At 41.1% G+C, this 22,034-nt stretch overlaps 2 protein-coding genes across 5 annotated transcripts in view; one reads left to right on the forward strand and one right to left on the reverse strand.

Moving 5' to 3' along the window:
- The first annotated feature begins 1,238 nt into the window (after nucleotides 1-1,238).
- LTO1 (LTO1 maturation factor of ABCE1) lies at nucleotides 1,239-11,418 on the forward strand. Of its 4 annotated transcripts, none has more exons than XM_057373010.1 (6): nucleotides 1,239-1,319; nucleotides 2,530-2,635; nucleotides 3,480-3,550; nucleotides 4,003-4,120; nucleotides 4,457-4,543; nucleotides 9,236-11,418. In XM_057373010.1, the coding sequence occupies exons 1-5, from the start codon at nucleotides 1,279-1,281 to the stop codon at nucleotides 4,523-4,525; spliced, it is 405 nt and encodes a 134-aa protein (XP_057228993.1). In that variant the 5' UTR covers nucleotides 1,239-1,278; the 3' UTR covers nucleotides 4,526-4,543; nucleotides 9,236-11,418. The 4 variants fall into 4 exon arrangements, with proteins under 4 accessions (XP_057228993.1, XP_057228994.1, XP_057228992.1 ...); XM_057373011.1 differs by lacking the exon at nucleotides 9,236-11,418 and adding an exon at nucleotides 7,893-8,228; XM_057373009.1 differs by lacking the exon at nucleotides 9,236-11,418 and adding an exon at nucleotides 6,299-7,886.
- A 2,091-nt stretch (nucleotides 11,419-13,509) lies between these two features.
- The window catches only part of CCND1 (cyclin D1), a 17,802-nt gene continuing 9,277 nt past the window's right edge, over nucleotides 13,510-22,034 (reverse strand). The window contains exon 5 of the mRNA XM_057373013.1: nucleotides 13,510-17,027. Within this exon, the coding sequence (XP_057228996.1) occupies nucleotides 16,872-17,027 (156 nt within the window). The 3' untranslated portion in view covers nucleotides 13,510-16,871. The remainder of the gene's footprint in view (nucleotides 17,028-22,034) is intronic.

The following is a 22,034-nucleotide window of genomic DNA, read 5'->3' on the forward strand; positions in this document are numbered from 1 at the left end:
GCGGGATTTTTGGGATGCAGAGTGGGATTTTTAGGACGCAGAGAGGGATTTTTGCGATGCAGAGTGGGATTTTTGGGACACAGGGATTTTTGGGACGCAGGGCGGGATTTTTGGGAAGCAGAGCGGGATTTTGGGGACGCAGAGATGGATTTTGGGGACGCAGAGCGGGATTTTGGGGACGCAGAGCGGGATTTTGGGGACGCAGAGCGGGATTTTGGGGACGCAGAGTGGGGTTTTGGGACGCAGAGTGGGATTTTGGGGATGCAGAGAGGGATTTTTGGGATGCAGAGCGGGATTTTTGGGATGCAGAGCGGGTTTTTTGCGATGCTGGGTGGGACTTTTGGGACACAGAGTGGGATTTTGGGGACGCAGAGCGGGGTTTTGGGATGCAGAGCGGGATTTTGGGGACGCAGAGCGGTGTTTTGGGACACACAGCAGGATTTTGGGGACGCAGAGCAGGATTTTTGCGATGCAGAGAGGGGTTTTGGGACGCAGAGATAGATTTTGGGGACGCAGAGACGGATTTTTGGGACGCAGTGCGGGATTTTTAGGAAGCAGTGCGGGATTTTGGAGACGCAGAGCGGGATTTTGGGGACACATAGATTTTTGGGACGCAGAGACGGATTTTGGGGACGCAGAGATAGATTTTTGGGATGCAGAGCGGGATTTTGGGGAAGCAGAGTGGGTTTTTGGGACGCAGAACGGGATTTTGGGGACGCAGAGATGGATTTTGGGGATGCAGAGCAGGATTTTTGGGACGCAGAGCGGGATTTTTGGGACGCAGAGAGGGATTTTTGGGACACAAAGTGGGACTTTTTGGACGCCGAGAGGGATTTTTGGGATGCAGAGCGGGATTTTTGGGATGCAGAGAGGGATTTTGGGGACACAGAGCAGGATTTTGGGGACGCAGAGAGGCATTTTGGGGACGCAGAGACGGATTTTGGGGACGCAGAGATAGATTTTTGGTTCGCAGAGCAGGATTTTTGCGATGCAGAGCGGGATTTTGGGGACGCAGAGATAGATTTTTGGTTCGCAGAGCGGGTTTTTGGTTCGCAGAGCGGGTTTTTGGGATGCAGAGAGGGATTTTTGGTTCGCAGAGCGGGATTTTTCACACGCCGTGTCCCTCAGGCCGCGCTCTGTGGCGGGACTCTGGCGCCCCCTGGTGCGCACGCGCCGCCACAGCGTGTGGGCGTGGCCTGTCCGCAAGAGGGGCGTGGTTATCGCACAGGCCACGCCCCCTCCCGCGCGCCGTCCGTTCCCGGCGTGCCCCGCGRCGCCATGGCGGACCTGTTCGAGGGGATCGTGATGGCCGAGCAGAGGTGAGGGCAGAGACCCAGCCCGAGAGGGGCTGCTCCCCCCGGCAACGCGGGGCTCCCCTGGGGCTGCGGCTGTGCTTCCCAGGGGGAGCTGCGCGGGGAATGGGAAGGGAGAAGGGCCGGTGGAAAAATTCGCCTCGCTGCGCGTTCTGAGGGACCGACCTGCGCCAAACGGCCTGGAGCCGGGTGGGGAGAGATTTAGGTTGGATATCRGGGAAAGGTTCTTCATCCRGAGGGCGGTCTGGCCCTGGAACAGGCTCCCAAGGGAATTGGTCGCAGAGCAGAGTGGGACCCACCCCGACAGGCTGGATGAGACCAGCGGGATGAGAGTCAGCAAAGCCAGTTGCCGGGCCCAGTCCTTGGGTCACTACACCCCCTGCAGCACTCCAGGAGAGATGGAGAGTGCCTGGAAAGCAACCTGGAGGGAAAGGGCCTGGCGGTGCTGKTGGAGAGTGGCTGAACACGAGCCCAGGTGTCCCGGGTGGCCAAGGACAGTGGCATGCTGGCCTGTGTCTGTAATAGTGTGGCCAGCACGACCAGGGCAATGACCACCCCCCTGTAGTGGGCACCACTGAGGCCCCACCTTGAATCCTGGGGTCAGTTTTGGGTCCCTCACTACAAGAAAGGCTTTGAGGAGGAAAGTGTGCAGAGAAGGGAGCTGAGCTGGGGCAGGATCTGGAGCAGCACAAGGAGTGGCTGAGGGGGGCTCAGCCTGGAGGAACTGAGGCTTAGGGAGGACCTTCTCTGTCTCTAGAGCTCCCTGACAGGAGCCCCCCATGTGGGGGTCAGACTTTTCTCCCAGGTAACAATGACAGGACAAAAGGAAGTGGCCTCAAGCTGCACCAGAGGAGGTTTAATTTGGACAAAAGGCAGAGTTTCTTCATGGAAGAGGTTGCCTGACACTGGAACAGGCTGTCAAAGGTAGATGTTGGAGCCACCATCCCAGCATATGTTCAAGAAATGACTGGACGTAGCACTCAGGGCTTTGGTCTGGTTGACAAGGTTGTGATCATTCAAAGGTTCCGCTGGATGATCTCAGAGTTTTTCCAACCTGAATGAGTCTGGGATTCTGGGATTTAAATCAGTATTGTCTGATATTTCTGCCTGTTGGTATTTCGCTTTGGAGGCAATGCACATTTCTGTTCCCATGAGCTGCTCGTGTGCAGTGTGAGCTCAGGATGAGATTAACAAAGCTGTGGTTCTGTGTCYCCAGGTTCCACGGGGAGGGGTACCAGGAGGGGTATGCAGAGGGCAGCCATGCTGGAATGGCTGAGGGAAGGAGGCAYGGAGCTCTCCACGGAGCCAGGATGGGCTCAGAGGTAAGTGGGAAAACACTTTGGGACTTGGACTGGAATTTTGTCATTAGAAAATGACAGCCACACAGAAGCTTTCAGGCCTGATGCACAGACAGTCTRAACCCAGATGTGTCCCACTGCTTTGTCTGTGTCCAGGAGAACCCATAAAACTGGGTTWAAAGTGTTGTTTTGATTTGGAGAGTTAAATAAATGTGCTTGTGTTTTGTGAGCTTATTTGCTGTATGSAGCTTTGGTAATCTTTTCTTCCCAAATTTATGGCTAAAGGCCCCATCTCCTATGGCTCAGCATAGGGAAGAGCTTGGAATCTTGGAGCATAAAGAGACAGTCCTATGTGCCTCTTGAACTCTGTTAATTCTCATTAACAAATTAGAGTGGTACTACTCCTCTTCGGCATACGGATCCAGTTCTGTGTGCTGGCTCACCTGGATCCATAATCATTCCTAGAAATTTGAGGGCTGGACACTGGTAGGGAGGCACCTCAACCTAACCCTTATGTCCAGCTGCAGTTGGTCATAGCTCCAGGATGAGAATGCCAAACAGCAGTCTCCAAAGCTGGMTGCTTTTGTACAAAATGGTCCTGGATGGACCATAAAGGAGAAGTGCTYTAATTTGCTCATATTGGGAAAGTACCAGAGGGCAGCAGGATTATAGACAGTGACTCCCATTAAATGTGAGGCTGATGTGGGTAATCTGACACTTGTCAGCCTTTTCAGCTTGGAAGCATGCTGTGTATCCAGAGTTTTGTTTCCTGAAGAATGGGATACAGTGTAGTACTTTATTTTTGTTTGTCTATGCTGTGTGTTTGGTATTTTTTCCCTTGTGACACTCTGTTTTAATTCACTTTTAGATTGGCTCCTACCTTGGATTTGCACTGACGTGGCACTGTCTGCTCCAGAAATGCACAGATGAAAAGAACAGGTGAGGTTTAATAGGCTGGAGGTAATTTTACTGTGACTGTCATTCTTTTCTTCATATCTTTTTTTTCTGTTCAGTTTTGATTAATCTGTTTGACAGTATGTCCTTTTGGTTGCATTTCTTTGTTTTGCTTAGTCATCTAATCAATACTTTGGTTGATTCTTGAATATTTCTCAACTTTGTTCCATTAAATTGAAAGGTAAACCTTAACTTTGTCAGTTGTGCTTAATTCCTAATTTGGAATAATTCCTAGTTTGGATAATTTCCTAAATATGTATCAAACACACCTGACAATGAACTAAATGAGAGAAGTTAAATCAAAGAAGGATGGAGGGCTGGGTTCTATGCTCTGATTATTATATATCAGTATGGTTTTCATATTGATGGATTGGAAAAACTCCTGTGGGAGCATCATTGGGTTTTCTGTTTTGATTTGATTTTTTTTTTTTTTGTAGCAAAAGGATAAAGGCGCTGGATTCATTAATAGGGATGATTCAGAAATTCCCRTATGAAGATCCCACTTATGATAAGCTGCAAGAAGATCTGGAAAAAATCAGAGGAAAATTTAAACAGGTCTGTAGGATTAAGTTGTTATTTTAGCACCTAAATTAATTTTTGAAGATACTTAGTTTCTAAACCCACTCCAAAACACAATACTTGTGTGGAGCAATTACTCATCTCCTTCTGCAATCATAGTAAATGAAAATACTTGATAGTTGAAAACTCCTCAACCAATAACAAATGCAAAATAAAGGAAAAATATTCTTTAAAAARCAAGTTGGAAATAATGTTTGACAARTTGAATTATAAATGGGACCARAAGAAGAGAAATGGAGCAATTGGGAGTTTTGTTGAACATTCTTCATGGAAAATAGACCCTTTACAACGCTTCTGTGTGTTTTTTTCTAGGTTTGCTCAATGCTAAATATTCAGTCTGATTTTAGAATTGGTACTGAGAGATCTTCACTGACATTTTGAATGCAACAGATGACATGGGTGAGCAAAGAAATCATTAAAAGAACAGAACTGGAAAAGTGGTTATCTGCTTTTATATATAAAAAGATCAAATAGTGAAGAGATGTTAAACATAAAAGGGGAAAGGGAAAATCACTGGACTTACAATGTCATGAAGATTCATTATCTCCAAGTTTCATTTAGGATCAGTCAAACACTAGTGTGTAAATCTGTTAAATAGAAATATGTGCTTTAATTCTTTGCTAGTCTTTCCCTGATAATTTAATTTCTCAAAAGGAAAACAAGCATTTKCAAAGTTTCCTTGCTAAAAGGATGTATGTTACATAAAAATCTGTGTGTGCAGATCATTCAGTTTACACAATGTGTAGATGTTGTCGGTGAAGGAAAATWTAATAATTCCCTGCAGACTTTGCAGTAGGAAACATTTTTGTGGACAGAGGATGGAATGACAAAGGTCAGAATGCAAAGGAGAAGGATGAAGATATCTGCTCATTAAACAGCTGCAGCTCAGAACATGGAATTTACACCTGGATTTTCCAACAGTTTTGCAGACTGATGGGAGGAAGGGAGCAAATTCCACAAAATCTAACCCCAAAAGTTGCCACTTTAAATGGTGGGTGAGAAAAAGAGGACTGGCAGAAGAGCTGTGATTCTCATTGACTGTATTTATTAGTACCTTTTATCACAGACCAGCTTTTTATTTGCCAGCCTTGAAAAATGACTTCTTCAGTCTCATTCCAAATCAGTGGATGCTTCCAGCTGCATGTATTTTACTATGTTAGTTGAAGAGAAATACCTGGAAAAGGCTTTATCTTGGGCTGCTGGGTGTCTTTACATTACAGTTCTATAAGGAATTCCAGCTGGATTCTTTTATCTATATCTGGCTGTGTCTGCATAGTGCAGTGCAGACCCATGAGGACAGAGTCGAGGTTTTTTGTTTGTTTGATTGTCTTACACATGAGTTTTGATACACACAGGCAGTGTCAGAGCCATCTAGTGGATGTGTAGGATTGTGAGAGCTCCCAGATATTTGTGTCGGTGAAGTTGTTAAAATAAAGAGTACAGAACGTACACATTCATGATAATTCTAATTCTCTGGAGAATTCCTTTGAAATGAAGTAATACTGAAGTAGTATTCATTTGTACTTGTTCTCTCATTTGCAAAAATGTCTGTAAAAGCAAGGACAGGGTTGTAAGAGCTCAAAGTGAAGCATTTGTTTAATAGAATTGTACAAGTGAGAATCCAAGGTGCTATTCCAGAGTTTGTGTCAAACACAATTATTTTTGTTACACTCAGGAGAGAAAGGGTCTTTGGCAGTTAARTGGTCAATACAATTTTTTTGTATTGCTTTAGTTTTATTTTTGACAAAATAATATTGCCATAATAAATTATTATAGAAATATATGTACTCTAAGTTTGTATCAACCAGGATTTCCAACCAGATGTACCAAGTTTGGGGTTATCCATCAGGTTTTTAATTCTGTTTCATTTGTACGTACACACTTCTTCCATGAGTCTGTATTTTTCTGAATATCTGCTGTTTCAGACTTGCATGGTTTATTATTTATTAAATTTATTAATTATTAATTATTGCATGGATTTGGTTTATTAAATGAGGTACAGTTCAAAATTCTGTTGGATATGTTGTGTGCTTTCTTCAGTGCCATTTTTCTTGTGCTCTGCAGCAGATTTGTAGGGATTTCTGTGATGTTCAGGGCTGTGATAATGTAACATTGACAACATTCTGTAGAGTTGTTTTTATGCCTGATTTACAGCTAAGGACTTGAAGCCCAGCTTACATCAAGCAAATTCATTTGTCTTCGGCTGGGTCACAGAGATATGAAAAAAATGCAACCTTCTACATTATGGTATTGGTTATTAATAAAGTAGGACATAGAGATTGTGGCTTCGTGCTGCATTTCAAAGAAATTTGAAATTTTGCAGAAGTATTTACCTGTTAAARACATAAAAAATTGAAAATTTCTGCTTAAAATATTGAAGTTAATAAGACCTTAAAATATATCTCTGTATTCACTCACCACCCCTACTTATTGCTCAGCAGTTAGGGAGGAATGTTTGAAACATTTCACTCACCGATTTCTGACTTGCCTGGACTGTGTTCTAGCTTGTTGTCTCTTCATGATCATCTGTCAGCTTGGCCTGTGGAATATGGAATTTGGTTAAAAGGTGGATACACAGCCCATTACTTCTAGGCTGCTGAAATCATTGGAATCCAGAAGACTTGTAATTTTGCTTTCTGCAATGTGTGATGAGYACAAGAAATAGTGAATTTTGGGGCATCAGCAGAGAAAGATAGACTTTGAATACCACTTGATAAAGTTCCCAAGCACAATTCTTGTTGTATTTTCATTAAGCAACTTCCTTTCTATTTCTTGTCAGCTGTACTAAAGGTGATTGATTCCAGCTGTATTGAATAGCTGTAAGCAACAGAATTGGATGAAAAAAATCTGGGTGTGCAGTTGTCTTCCTCAAAATCAACCCTGTAGAGGCACTCTGGGTCATTTGAATCCTGTTCTGTTTTTCTGAAACAAGGTTGTGATAACTTACACGAGATGAATTTAGGAGTTTTAATTTTCCAGTAAATCAAAGATAACATAGGTTTTGGGTTTTGGAGAAATGCAAGAGAAAGTTTGAGCCTGCCATGTTTCTATGAATGSTTATTTACACTTTAGCTGGAAATACAACTTTCTGCATTGGAATAAAGAGAGATCCATCTGTCAAAAGTGTGCCTGCACCTAATACTCCACAGTGCTTTAGAGTAAGAACTTAAYATTTCTGCTAATTTTATAATTCTTTCTATTTTTGGTGCTACTCAGTGCCAGTGCCTTTTGAATGGTGTCCTTTACAAGTTCTTATGGCCATGGGTTCTGGTCTAATTGCAGCCTAAAACTTCAGCTTTCACAAGTTTGGCAAGTAACCATGAAGATTCTCATTTTACAGTCTGCCAGAATTGTTTTTATAATGGATAAAGTTGTGACAATACACATTCCCACAGAAGTGGATGTATCACCAGGGAAAACAGGGATGTGGGAGGTGTGAGAGGAGTTCTGCAGTAAGTTTCCAGTTGCAAGTTGTGTCTAGGACTGATGTGTAAAGGCCAACTGGAGTAATGCACTGCTTGAAGCATTTCAAGGGTTTGGAATTGCAGGACCAGTCTAGCCTGGAGYAATGAGAAAAATAATAATAACATTAAAAGTTCTGTGTGCTATTTTGAAAGCTGGCACAGTTAGTTCATTTGTAGCTAACCTGAATATCTCTTTGGCATCACTGTGAATGCTCTGCCTTAATCACTGGAGTGTTTATTCCCTAAGGATAGTAATTAAATTTTTTCAGTATTTTTCATCCTAGAATTCTTCAGTACTGCTTACCAAATGATGCACTCCTGTGTGGAAGGAGACATGGTCACTAAGCTCATCTGAAACATCCTAAGTCCATGGAATATGTGAAAGGTGAAAAAGCCCCATGCATTGTGACACTTGATTCCAAACCAGCTTGTGGCACAAAGTTTTAAATTATTTTATCCTRTTTTATATCCATAATTAATTGACCACTAGTACACCACCTGCGTATCTGGTTTTGGGAAGATTGCTGAATAGGAATAAAAAATAGCATGAAACTCCTTGAAAAATTAAAAAGCTATATTGAAGTTGTGCAGAATTTGGGRACAGTTGTGCAGAGTTTGGGGACATCCACAACAGTGACCTCCTGTCTGAAAGAATTTAACTGATACTTGTTYCTAATAAAATTGTGGAGTTTATTTAAATTATTTCAGCAGAAGGGAGGTTGATTATTCAGTCCTTCATCCTGACTGTGCATTAGACAGAATCAACATCAGCATTTGTCACTGTCTTTCATTTCTGAGTTTTAGCCCCATATTTTGCCACTTTATCTGAACAGTTTTTAACCTTCAGCATCTTCAGGATTCTGGGGAATAATCAACGCTGCGTGGAATGTTTCTTAATAGTAGGAACTGTGAGTCAGCAACCCTTTAATTTTTTTAGTTGCAGCCATTGTTCCAGCAGCAAGCTTTGCTGCCATTGTCCACTGTTTGTCCAGCTCACGTTTACTGGACTGTGGGAACGGATTAGGGTTTCATGGCTTTTTTTTTTCTCCTTGCATAAACTCCTGATCAAAGACATTCCTTGGATGACAAAACACTGTATACTGTGTCACACAGCCCTGACCAGACTGCACGAACAGTAGTTTAAAAACACATGCCTACATTGTTCTCTCTAAACTGCCTTTTTTTTTTTTTTTTTTGCAATGTATGTGCAGACACTGAATTTTCGAGACCCCATTTACCTCCTTTAAAAAAAAATACAGAAGTTATTGTTAATAAGTGCTTCACAGTTTCTGAAATACAARTGAAAAACAAATTACTCTAAGAACTGACAGAACAGAACATCATTTCTAAGCAGAGCTAGGGGTTATGTCTGCATATTTCCTTCATGTGGAGACCTTGGTCATGGGACAGGTAGTCAAGTGTGCTGGAAACCTAAACCCACATGGATTATGGCACCATTTGATGTGTCATAGCCAGGACACTGGAGTAAGGTACAGAATGATTTGAGCTCAGTTTGGAAGTTCATTCATCTGCTTCACCAAAGGCACTTTGTTAGAACCATGTTTTGAGAATATGGCTTATTATAGCTTAATGTCTTGGTCTCATTTTAAGTTCTCTTATGCAACAGGAGGAGGRCAAATTTCAGAAAAATCCAGTATCATCATTATTCCTCGAACTAATGAGAAAGAAACAAATGGTGTTAGAGAAAAACATGGAGAGACGTTTTCAAGACTTGSCTTGTGATTTGCCTGAAATTCTGCTTCAACAGAAACATGGGAGAARGAGATTCCTGAGGAGATGTTGAACAGGTTTGCAGAGGGATTTAAAAATAGGGAGGGCTGAATTTAGGTGACTGGAAAGCTGTTTGGGGATGAAACAACATTCCACAAACGTGTAGGGCTTTGCATTGTTTGACTCTGCAGTGCTGTTAAACACTGTCGTGCAGAAGTGAAGGCAGATGAAATTTCTTTCACTAATACTGGAAAAATATTATCCATAAGGGAAGAACATTTCTGATCCTTTGCACTCCAAGGGTCTCCATGGAAAGAGACACCTAAAAAATACGTGGCTGATGGATGTGTTGTGTAAAAGGAATAAAATTATCATAGTGAGTGACTGAAACTGCTACAGAAATACTGAGTCAAACCTACAAAATGAATGTATTACACTTTTAAGAAATAATTTTTATTTATGAGTARATAATTTATGATGTCTTCTGCAAATTTAATAGCATACATTGGCTGAAGGTCTGCTCTTCATATTTAAAATAGCAAAATTTAAAGAACTGCGACATGCGGATGTTCAGGGAGGAAAAAAACCTGTTCAAAAATCATACCCTGTATTTGAACAATCTGTAGTGATACAATCTAATAAAGGGGAGAAATAAAACATCAAAAAGCTCAATTGCCCGTAGCAGACAGCTTGCCTTCAGAGCAGGGACTTAGGACAGCAGGTCACTGCCTCGGGCTGGCTCAGGGGAGCTGGCGTGATGCCCTGGTGGTGCTTTCATGGGTCTGGGGCAAGGCTTTGTCCCTCTGAGCCCAGCTTTCCAGAGACTGATGGTACAAATCCCATCCCAGGCACACAAACAGCACCGTGCTAGCTGCAGTGGGACACCAGGCATCTCTGGAATATGGCTGGTGAGGGGACAGAGCCATGTGTCACAGGGTTGCTGCCAGRTGGGATGGGTGAAACAAAACCACTCAGCAACACCCAGAATCTCAAAGTTACTCAGCAGGGAAAGGTGAGTGGGGAGCAGTTTCCACTGTGTGCTGCTCATGCTATAGGCATGGCTCAGAACTCTGGACTTTTGTTCATCACCTGGCTCTWGAGGAGGATTCCTGCTCTGGCCAGCCCATGTCAGGCTTGGGCTCAGCCTCTGCAWGGCACAATTCCTCCTTTGGTTCAGCGTTCCTGGTGCTGGTAGAGATCTGTACCTGGAGCTTGCTCCAGCCCCAGGGGATTGCCCTCTTAACCAGCTCCTGCCTCATGTGTCTGTCAGCACAAGCACTCCCAGGCCATTCTCTTTTTCCACACCTGAGGCCAGTTCCTGGTGGGGAGGAGGCTCCTCTTGCCCTTGGTCACCCACCCCAAATGTGTTAAAAATTGTGAGTTTAACAACTGTTGGCTACCAAAGTTCTTGTTTTCCCCCTGTGGTGCAGGTTCTGCTCCAGGCAGGGTGCTCACAGAGTAAAGATGCTGCCTATGTGCCTTATTCCCAATTTGCCATGGACATGAGATYTTTCTGCCAGTAATTTCCCCCAGGAAAATGATGCCGGTGAAAAGTTAATGAATTCCCTGAAACAGGAGACTTTGTAATACCTGGTCTTCAAAGGACAGGCCTAGGTAGGGCTATGAGGTGCTATAGGATCAGCAAGGAACTATTTTTGTTTTCACTTTTAAATGTTTATCACGTTAAAGAAGCAGAAAGGTCACTTTTACTTTCCTCCTAAATTTGGACCTACTTGGCTGTAAAGAACAAAATCAGAAGTCTGGCAAGTCTCACATTAYCAGTGCAATCCCATTGACTAATCTGCAATCCCTTCCTCATTGCTTGGTTGGAATATTGTGGGGAACTCAGTCAGAATCCAGATGGAGAACTATGTTGGCCATGSCAGTGCAATTACTATGATCAATTATATTTGAGGGATCGTAAAAATCCCTTGTTTGTCTGAAGAGATACATKTCTCATAAAACAATGCTGACAGGAATTCATTAAAATGCCATCATTTATAGCTTTACTGCCTTTGTCCCATTGCTGGAATCTTTGGAGTATGTAACCCGTATGCATGTGTCATTCCTACCACTCTTTTAAAACAACAGCTCCAACCTTCTTTTTCTCCTCTGTCTTCTGGAGTTTTCTATCACTTAAAATGCCAGGTGTGCTTGAATGCAAGGAGATTATGAGTTTTCAGATTTAATAGATCTTGTTTATTCTTTAAGAAAGAGCATTTGAATTTAAGTTTTCATAAAAGGTCCAAGATTGTCAAATGGCCTGAATTCAGCAATGGAAYTGGGGAGGCTTTTGCAAGGCCTGCTGGAGGTTTTTTTGTGTACATGTCTCAATTTGATGCAAAAAAAAATACAGTAGTTTTCCCTTTAATAAACTACAGCATAGCCTAGCTGAACATGCATTTTTTTTTCAGCCTATAGTAAATTGTTTTTCTTGCTACATTCTTGTCTTTCTGCCCTCTGCAATGTGAGTAATACTGGCATAGCTCACCCAACATTAAAGTTTAGGAGTCTCCATTTAGAGATGATGTTCAGGAGAAGGAAAATGTAAATAATAGAGCTGACTATTTGGGCTTAAACCTACTTAAGTCACAATACTTAGTCAGTTTAATAGAGTTTATAAAACAGATAGGAATGGCAAAACCTACTTAACACTTTCAACCAAACAGGTTTACATTTCTCACTGGATCATTGTAATGTTTTTATCAGCACCAGATTTTTGTCAGAAATCAAGATCCCCTACGTGTATCCTCACTCAATTTTCAAACATTTCAGATGAGAGAGGTGAGCCACCAACCATACAAATGCGAGTCTTTTTTTTTTCATTTTTTTTTTTTAATATTCTGGGGAAAAGGAGTCATTTTGGGCCCAGTTTAATTTAAGCTTTTGCTTGATGTGTTTTTGAAGTCCCTGTGAGTTCAGTTTAGGTCATCTTTTGCTGTTCTACACCTCCCAGTGTAACTCACTGCACAGAGGAGCTGCCCATTTCAAACAGAACAAACCAGACCACGTTTGCTCTTGTCTGATTTCCCCTACTTGCTCTAGGTTTTACAGCAGRCTGCKGGTTTCTGGCTGAAATAACTGGGARACCACCAAGCTCACACCAGCTCATCTGGGATTCTTCTGATGCAGGTGGTTTCCCAGCTAGTGGTAACAGCCCTGAGAGAAGCTTATTTTGCACTAGACAGCGCTGAACACGTTAGTAAGCGAGCTCTGAGTTTCATTTTTCATTTCCTGGGCTGCACTCGCTGCACAGAATCAGTTGTAAAGTGAAGCTGAGTCAATGGGAAACTCAGGAGGCAGATACTGAAGTTGTGATTTGTGACAGGAGAGAAAAGCACCTGATCTTTAACATCTTTTTTTTTTTTTTTTAAAGGCAGAAATAATTTCACAGGATAAATAATACATACATAGGTTATAAGCTTGACCATCTCTACTAAAAATAAGCGATATCTGCTGTGTTCAGCTCTGAAAATAAYAATTGATAATGTACATCCTCCATTTTCAGAGATACTTTGGAATGTGAATTGGAACACAGGTTATATTTTTTTTCTCACTTGACTTTCCAGTAATACCTAATTTCTGTCCTYCTAGGTCCAGTTCTTTTTTTACCTGTTTTTAGTAGGCTTTTACATCTTTCAGGTTTATTTCTTATTATCTTAGCTGTAAGATAAAAAAGCTGTGTCTGAGGTGAGTACACAAAGAAGGCAGCTTCACCTGCTACTTTTCAAACCAGCTGTATTCTGTAAAGGTCTCTTCTAGGACACAAAACCTTACCCTGATGACAAAATACCAGCAAGCATTCTGTGCCATCCAACAGCTACTTTATTATACCCTTAATTCATGTAAACCACCAAAGGGCATTTTTCTCGGATTTCCTCTGATGTTAAAAAATAAAGCCCTCAGACAAAAAAAAAAAAAAAAAAAAAAAAAAAGTATTTTGCTTCTTTAGAAAGACACCTCAGTGTGAAAGGCAGGCAGTCACCTACCCATGGCTCAAAACGCCCACGGTTTCCTAAAATAACAACAAAAGGTCTTCAGCTTTTAAAACGCAGAGAGTCCAGAAAATGTCATGTGCTTTACCCACTGCACTGGGGAGTTACCATCATTCAGCATTCTCAAGGCAGTTAAAAAAAAAAAAGGAAATTAAAAGACGACAAGAAGCGGACGTTGGGTTTTACCAATTTTATTTCTAGACTTTAGTTTTTTTTTGCTGGAAACTTGTCTGTTACAGGTCTGTTGGTGAAAATGTGCATTTCAGACCAGTGATGCCAATAAGTACAATATAAAAATGTACAAATCTGAATTGCTTTTGCTTACTACAGATTGTTACAACAACGTGACAAATAAAGCATCTCTGTTGGCACGTGAACCCACTTTTCTGGATTTGGCCTTTTTTTGTACGTACAATATTTTAGGGAAACTTGCAGTACACACTGCCACTCAGTGAAACACATAATAAAACCAACAAGCACTAAACTCAATAATCATGTTTGGTTCAGAGACACAGAGATGCCACAAACAGAAGTGTTTTTATGAGGTAAGCAGTAAGAAATGTTCCTGAAATTCGGACAGAATGTATCCAGTCCTCCTGGGTCCTGCGACTGCTAGTAGCATTGCAATGCTTATTTATGCACTAAAAAGTAGGATCTTAACTGCATTTGCCTCAAAATGAGTTCTAATTCTGTTTTGGTTTAGCAGCATACAGGCAACAGCTAGATTATTCTTCAGCATACAACTCTGTTAGCTGGCTTATTTATGAGATTTACAGGCTTTTTTAAATTAGCATTATGCTATAATTAAAAAAAAAAAAAAAACCCAAACAAACAAAAAACCCCTATTATACCATAAAAGATTAAACACACAAAACACTTAAGAGTTCCAGAAGATAACCTATCATACCAAATGATGTGTCCCAGCTGAGGGGGAGCCACATCACGTGGCACACAAGAGTTATATTATAATGCACCTTTCATATATCAATGTGGCTAATAACACAGCTTAAAACTACTATGATAATAAACCCCAGATCAGACAACTTATCCAGCTTTATAAAATGCATAACCAAAAAAAAAAAAAACAAAAACAAAAAAAAAAAAAAAAAAACCAAAACAAAAAAACCCCAACCCTTGACATTACTTGATCTTCTGAAACGTCTGCTGTTTTTTAAATTAATGCAGAGACCCATTCAGAACAATGTTCGATGCATTTCCATTTGCAGTAGAACTATGAGGCACTGTAAGAACATCAAAACCTGGTCTAGACACGGGTAACTGAAGTATGAGGTATTGTGAAACAGGAACCTTTTTTGGAATAGAGCAGTAATCACATTAAGTAAAAATTGATCACATAAAAAATCTACAAAAAAAAAAGATGTCAATAATATAATTTTCTATGAGAAAATTAAAACCTATAACATGGCAGTATATGACATTGTATAACAAAAAAAAAAAAATCTGATCCACAAAATAGCAGCAAAACACAATGACAAAGATACAGAAAAGCAATGTTAATTTTTTTTCAAACCATGCTGGGAATTTATCCATAGCAGCTCAATAAAAATGGAGCATCCACTCCTTTTCTTTTCTCTTTTTTTTTTCTTTTGAATTTTTTTCTTTTTTCTTTTTTTTGTTCTTTTTTTGTTGTTGTTGTTTTTTTTTTACAATCAACACCTTAGCGGCAGTTTTCTCACATACATTTCACCATCACATTCTCCTCGAGCATCAACTTCAACAGCTATGTCCACGTCCCTTCAGCTACTTTCTAAAATAATAATAAAAAGATACATAGCCAAGATGTGCAAATTTTCTATTTGTAGCTAAATTAAAAAAAAAAATGGGGCATATACTGGAATAAAAACTTCTTTCAAGTACTCCAATTTTCATATCTATTAACTATGGCGTTTTTTTCGKGGTTACACTGCTTTTGAAATGTATAAGAAGGGACCAAATAGACTGCTTGGTTTTGGGTTTGTTCTTTGAAGCATGTCCTTTTTTGCTTTAATAAGCTGGGTTAAAACTGCAACATCAAGGGTAGAACGATTTTCTTTTTCAAAAGGGGCGATTGCATTTAATTTACAAATCATACTGGCCTTACGAACATCCTCTGCAATAAATATTCTTTTTAGCCTTAACTATAAATTATATATTTTAGTGTTTAAAAACCTTCAGTTGTAAAACATCTAGCGATAATCCTTAAAACTATGTGTCCTATATGTGAACCTTTAAGGCCCCTAATTTATAAAGATGAGTTGGCACCAAAGGATTCTAAGCTTCAAAACTTTTCTATAGAAAAGGATAGGAAGATATCCTGGCAATTTGTGAATACAATTTTCTCTCACTGGAACACAACCTTCGGAAAAAAAGAATCACCTCTCCTCTAACACCATAGTTAAATGCACTTGCTTTGCAATTCCAAGTTTGCCAACAAGCACTTTATATATTTCCAAACCATTCCATTAAAAAAACGAACAAAAAAAAAATCCCACACAATAAAAGAATGTATTTCCTATATCTAATGGACTGAAAGTGCTTTGAATGGAATGGTTTTAGAATATTACAAACAAACAAAAAAAAAAAAATAGACTGAACTGTGGATTGAACCTGACCGTAATTAGGCTGAATATCTGTGGGGTCAGACCAGCATTTTTACACACGTAACTACAAAAATAGGAAGATTACAAAAATATAATATATTATGTCACTATCTCGGTTTCTCTTTATAATAGGGTACTGTATGAGTAGTACATTGGCCTTTCCCAACCATGCTAAGCTGGAACCCTACAAATGCCTCAATGCACAGGCAATCCACAGGCACAAAAAAAAAAAAAAAAAAAAAAAAAAAAAAAGATTAACATATAATAATGCTGCATACTAACATACACTAACTTATGGGTTACGTTAACCATTTATAAGGTGAAGAGGATAAAAAAAAACCTAAGGAAATAAAATAAACATTTACAGATGAATTATAAAGTGACTAAATGCATAAGCAAGCAAGATACAGAAAAGCCTAGAACTGCGTTAAAGCTATGCTTTGTAAAGAAAAAGAATATTTCATTTACTATCTAAAAAAAAACAAAAACCCTCTTCTACTTTAAAAATGGTTGGTTGGTTTGTTTTATATGTAAGAAATCAAATCTAATACCTCCCCTGGAGACATTTTGTGTGTTAATGCCTATTTTTACAACATACAGACAAGAACACTTTAATATAAAAACTAGTTGATTATTATTGTATAAAATCCTCTATTTTTGTAGCACAAACCCCTGGGGGTAATGCAAATACTATTTTTTTCTTTTTTTAAGACAGTTTTTGGGGTATTTTTTGTTTATTTGTTTGTTTGAAGTCACAGATGGAAGGGAGACAGAGCGAGAAAAAAAATATAACAAGATTGGTTTTCCCTTCTGGTATAAAAACGTCCTGGAGAAAAGGGTTTCTGGGGGGGAGATCCTGATTCCGATTCCTTCTCAGATGCCCTTTCTTTTGTCTGCTTTTCTTGCCAAGCAAATCCATTGGGAAGAAGAGTCCTGTTTAAATGTTGACGTCTCGCACATCGGTGGGTGTGCAGGAGAGATCTGCCTCGTCCTCTACAGTCTTTGTTTCTGAGGATGCGCTGTGCTGCTGTGCCTGGCGTAGACTGGACTCCAGCAGGGACTCAATCTGTTCTTGGCAGGCTCGTAAACAATCCTGCAGCAGGGTGGGATGGAAGGAGAGAGACCCAAGAGTCCTTTAGAAAGGCTGCTGGATGGGTACCTTTTCTTGGTAAAGCAAGGGAAGGAAGTGTGAGCAGGTGATGTGGGAGAGCAGTGGGCTGAGAGGAGAGCGGGTGAAAGGATCAGGGGAGCCACCCCATTTCCTGTGGGATATATCCTCCTCTGCCTGTGCTATTTGCACTGGATCCCAACTRTAAAATTCCTGTTTTACCCCAGGAATCCTTCAGCAGCAGAGYCTGCAWGGAGCGATGCTCATCAACAGTGGCTTTTCTCCCCAGGCCAAGTTCCAACAATGCCAAGTTCATGGACAGATATATCATATATATATATATATATATATATATTTCTGTATTTTGGTGTCCATACCTAAAGCTGCCCAGCAGCAGCTGTGATGTCCCACAGTGGAGCCAGTGCATTCCCAACCCCAAAAGCATCTCTAGAGAGCAACCCACCAGACTGCACCACCCCAAAACAGAGAGGTCTCTCAGCAGCACCAAAACCCCTCCCTATCCCTGCACTACCGAGTTCATCCAAGCTTTCTGCCACATCCCCCTGGAAATCCCAGTCAGGCTGGGATCTTTTCCTCTGGCTTTCAAAACRTTTTTTTCCAAGCTGGATGCACACACAATCCTCCTGAGGGTTCAGAGGGGTGCACAAGGCATCACTGGGAATTAAAAGCAAAAAGCCCCAAAGCGGGGAAAGGTAACTTCCCCCAGGCACTAAGGCAAACCGTGAGCAGATGGATCAGATTCCCAGCACCCAGAGCTGGAGAAGGCCTTTCAGCTCAGCCTGCCCACCTTCCTGCAGATCATGGAGCCTGCACAGCACTGCAGGGACACAGAAACCGTGCCCTAAACCGTGCCCTAAACCGTGCCCTAAACCGTGCCCTAAACAGTGCCCTAAACAGTGCCCTAAACCATGCCCCAAACCATGCCCTAAACCGTGCCCTAAACCATGCCCTAAACCGTGTCCTAAACCATGCCCTAAACCGTGTCCTAAACCGTGCCCTAAACCGTGCCCTAAACCGTGCCCTAAACCGTGCCCTAAACCATGCCCTAAACCGTGTCCTAAACCATGTCCTAAACCGTGTCCTAAACCATGTCCTAAACCGTGTCCTAAACCGTGCCCTAAACAGGCCAAACAACCCCACAGCATTCTGCCAAAACCCATCCAGCACGCTGTTTACCCTCATCTTTATAACAAACACCACAAGCTTTCCCCCCCAACATCTTTAACTCTGTATTAAGGACTTTGAAGTTTCTTTTCAGCGTTGCCTTTTCTGATTTAACCTATGACATGTGTTAGCCCTTGCGGTGAACCCAGTCTTCCATGATAAATTGCCGTCAAAAGTGTTAGGATGTGCATGACTGAGAATGAATGTTGTTTTCCTGAGAGGGTGACCTGCCTGCTGTTTTCTTTATTTCCCAGTTTCAATTCTGCCTTCATTCAGAGGCTTCTTGTGTGATCTACCAGCTTTTCACTGATTCCACTACCACAAGAATCTCCTCTGCCACCAATAAGGGCACATGACATTTGGGGTAAAATAAGATTAGAAACCCAAGCAAACAATTCTCTGCAAGTCCTTTYTGAGAGAGAGGGAGGTTAATCCTACCTCTAAGCAGATCAGACCATCAGTTACAGCTCACTGAAAACACATAACCTATGACCTCTCCTGGTTTAAACCCTAGTGTAATATTTCCTCTTGACAGAGACACACAGCGTTTTAAATGACAAAAAGAAACGCCTCATATCCTAAAGTCATCATGCCTTTGGCTCCTGCATACCTCTGGCCTCCACAATAAGGTCTCTACAAAGTCCTTGCACCCACCCCTCCTCCAGATATGACGGATCAATCCTGACCATAAGGCTCCCCATGGTCCCACCAACCTCCCTCACACCTGCAATCTTCTTTTTTACCACCATCAGTATTCCAAACTGAAAGCAAATTACTTTTCAGAGCAAAATCAACCCTCTTGGGTTTTGTTTTCATTGTTTTTTTTTTGTTTTTTTTTTTTTTTTTTTGGTTTTTTGTTTTTATTTTTTTTTTTTTTTTTTTTTTGATGGGAACTCTGTGGGGCTTTTTTTTTTTTAATCCTGAGTATTTGCATACAGGGTGTTTGAGCTCTGTAAATGAAAACCACTCAAAAGAATTTCTATAAATACCTATTCTTCTCCCTCTGGAGTCCAGTTATGAATAACCACATAGGACTATGTAATTTGAAGGTACTTTTTGCCCACATTTTTTTTTTCACTTAAAATTCTCAGAGTGCAGCACGCTGCAACTGTATTTTTAAAAAAACAATCTTTACAATTTATTATGAGCAGATTGTCTTAAGCTACAGTTGAATGAAATTTTTTTTTACTGTTTTAGGCATTTTATTCATGTCTTATTCACTTGACTATTAGAGAAATAATTTGCTTTTAGGAATTCATAAGAGTTAGCAAAAGTAACTGCAAAATACAAAATCCACTGTGAACAGCCTCACCAAAACTGTTTCCMTTCTCAGTACTTCCCGACACCGAAAAGCAAACACAAAACTTGTGCATTACTCTGATAACTTCTCCCAACAACTTTTCTGCTTCACTACCCAAATTTTCAATGCCCACAGTTTGTTCAAGGTCATAAACCCTTCCTGGATTAATTAAGCTCCTCAGTGAAAAAAAAAAAAAATCAACTTGCTAGCTTAAGTGATGTGGTCAAATACCTTTAAGACACAGTGGACATGATCAGACTCCAGGGTCAGAGAGGAAAGGAAACAAATAACAACAAGAAAGGAACTGCTGGGAAATCCTTTGTTCCTGCCTGACCCGAAATGGATAACAAGCACATGTTTGAAGGTGCCTCTGAGAAGGGGCAGGCAGGAGATGAATTCCAATGCACTAACAGACAGCATGGAGACCCAATCTAATCTAGTTTAGCGAATTTCTGGCCTGGAAAAGGATGTCAGGTAAAATTCCATCTGTTCGGATGATGGGGTCAAGAATAGAATGATGGAAGACAGCCCAAGACTTCTAATTGTGATTATCTGACTTCTAATTACCCCTGATCAAAGGCAAAATGGGAAATTGGACTCCTACCAAYGTATAAACATGAACCATAAAGGAATTCCAATCAGGTGATACTCATTTTACTTTAGATTCAGCTTTCTTTGAGACTAAAGGTAAAAAAGTGTAATTATGTAACCTGAAAATGCAACAGACCTGCTGCTCCAGCTCACAGATCATCAGGGGAACACCAGCCCCACTCTGAACAAGCCAATATAAAACACATTCCCTGCCAAGGGGAGCCATCACTGGGGAATAACACACTGCACACAAATCCTARTAAAATGGGATAGCAGGAATGGCGTTTGATACACGGAATTACAGAGGAATTTCGGGAAACTCTCCCCGCAGGGCAATCGTGCTCTGTATGAAACCGAGCAGATTCCCCCTCTCAGAACAACTGCAGTGAAAGTTGCTGTTCCCTTGTTCCATTCCAAGCACAACAATATTCCCATACACACACAGAACTCCATGATGCTGATTTTCTGTAGCAAACCATACAAAATCCTTACTTCTACCTGACACGTGAATATATTTAGCACTGGAAGCTGGAGGGGAGTTGCTTCCTTTTAAAGCTGTTAACCAAGCTCAGGCCAAACAGATTGTGGCCTTGCAATAGTTCCTGACAAATAAAAACAAAATAATCAAAAATACTCTTTCTTCCTAAAACAACTTTGTTTTCTTTTCAAAAAAAAGCTCTGTCATCAGCTAAGTCAAGTCACCGAAGGACAGGCTGTTGTTCTCCATTTAATGCTCTGYATCAGGAATGGTTAAATCATGTTGTCTGGATCAAGATGCTGCCTGAACAGATAGCAAGCATCCTCCCTCAGTACCTGCTTCAAACATCTCAGCCTGGATAGTGGCCARCCACACACTGGAATTATCTACATTGCTCACAAACCAAAAGCATCCCACGTGCACACCCAACTGAGCAGCCCATCATTTCAGCACTTCTTGCAGCATTTAGCATTTCCAGTTTTTCAAGTATTTAACACTTCCACACTGCATYACCTCAGCTACACTGATCCAAGTGGCAGAAATTGCACTCTCAGTACTGAGGCACCGTTCAGGTGATCAAAATAACAAGCTGAGATACTGCATTTTTCAGCAATTGTTTCACACAGTATATCGAAAGTAAAACATTCTTTTGCTAATAATTAATTGCAATGCATTCATCTTCCCAGAAATCACTCAATCCTGTCTACAAAGCCCAATTACACAAACCCAGTTTTGCAGTGGCTGGACCGGGACAGTCTTCTATGCATTTAAATTATTAGCATGTAAAATAATTTAACAGCAGTCTCCAAGATTCTGCCCCTAACCCACAGAGTTGTCTTTATTTGACTCATTGTCCAGTGCTTGGAGACCTCACAAGAACCTTTTTAAAGCATCTATTTATTGGTCTTCCACATTGTTACAAAACAAAGCTCAACTCTGCCCCARCTTCACACACCATTATGACATGGATCATTGACTTTAGGTCTTCCTTGTAGGCTCCCTTCCTGGCCCATTCACTCATGAAAGGTTTATTGCTCACTAGTTACTGATGTGCATCTCCTGGAAGCTGCAGGGCAAAATGAGAGTCCTGTGAGGACCATCCACCTTGTCAGAAAGTCGTGGGACAAGCATTTGTTCCGTAAAGGAATTCAATACCGGCTACTGTGCAGGTCCAGCACGTAATAAACCAAATTAGATCATTAGAACTCTTTTAAGAAGGGCTTTTTCACACCACTTGGCACAATAAAAGGACTCCAGAATGGTCARAGATAAGGTCAGAGATACCACAAGGTCTCAGTAACTGTTTCCTGCTCTTATTCCCCAAGTTTTGTTTTACGAAGCTCCTGGTTTAATTACCCACAGCCAAGCACAGCCTCTGCAAGGTCCCAAGTGGATGCAGGGCTCCCTTCTCTCCCAAACACTGGGGCTGGCTGTGCCA

The sequence above is a fragment of the Malurus melanocephalus genome, unplaced genomic scaffold (assembly GCF_030028575.1).
Source record: "Malurus melanocephalus ecotype Western Australia unplaced genomic scaffold, MMel_1.1 scaffold_182, whole genome shotgun sequence".
Taxonomy (NCBI): Eukaryota; Metazoa; Chordata; class Aves; order Passeriformes; family Maluridae; genus Malurus; species Malurus melanocephalus.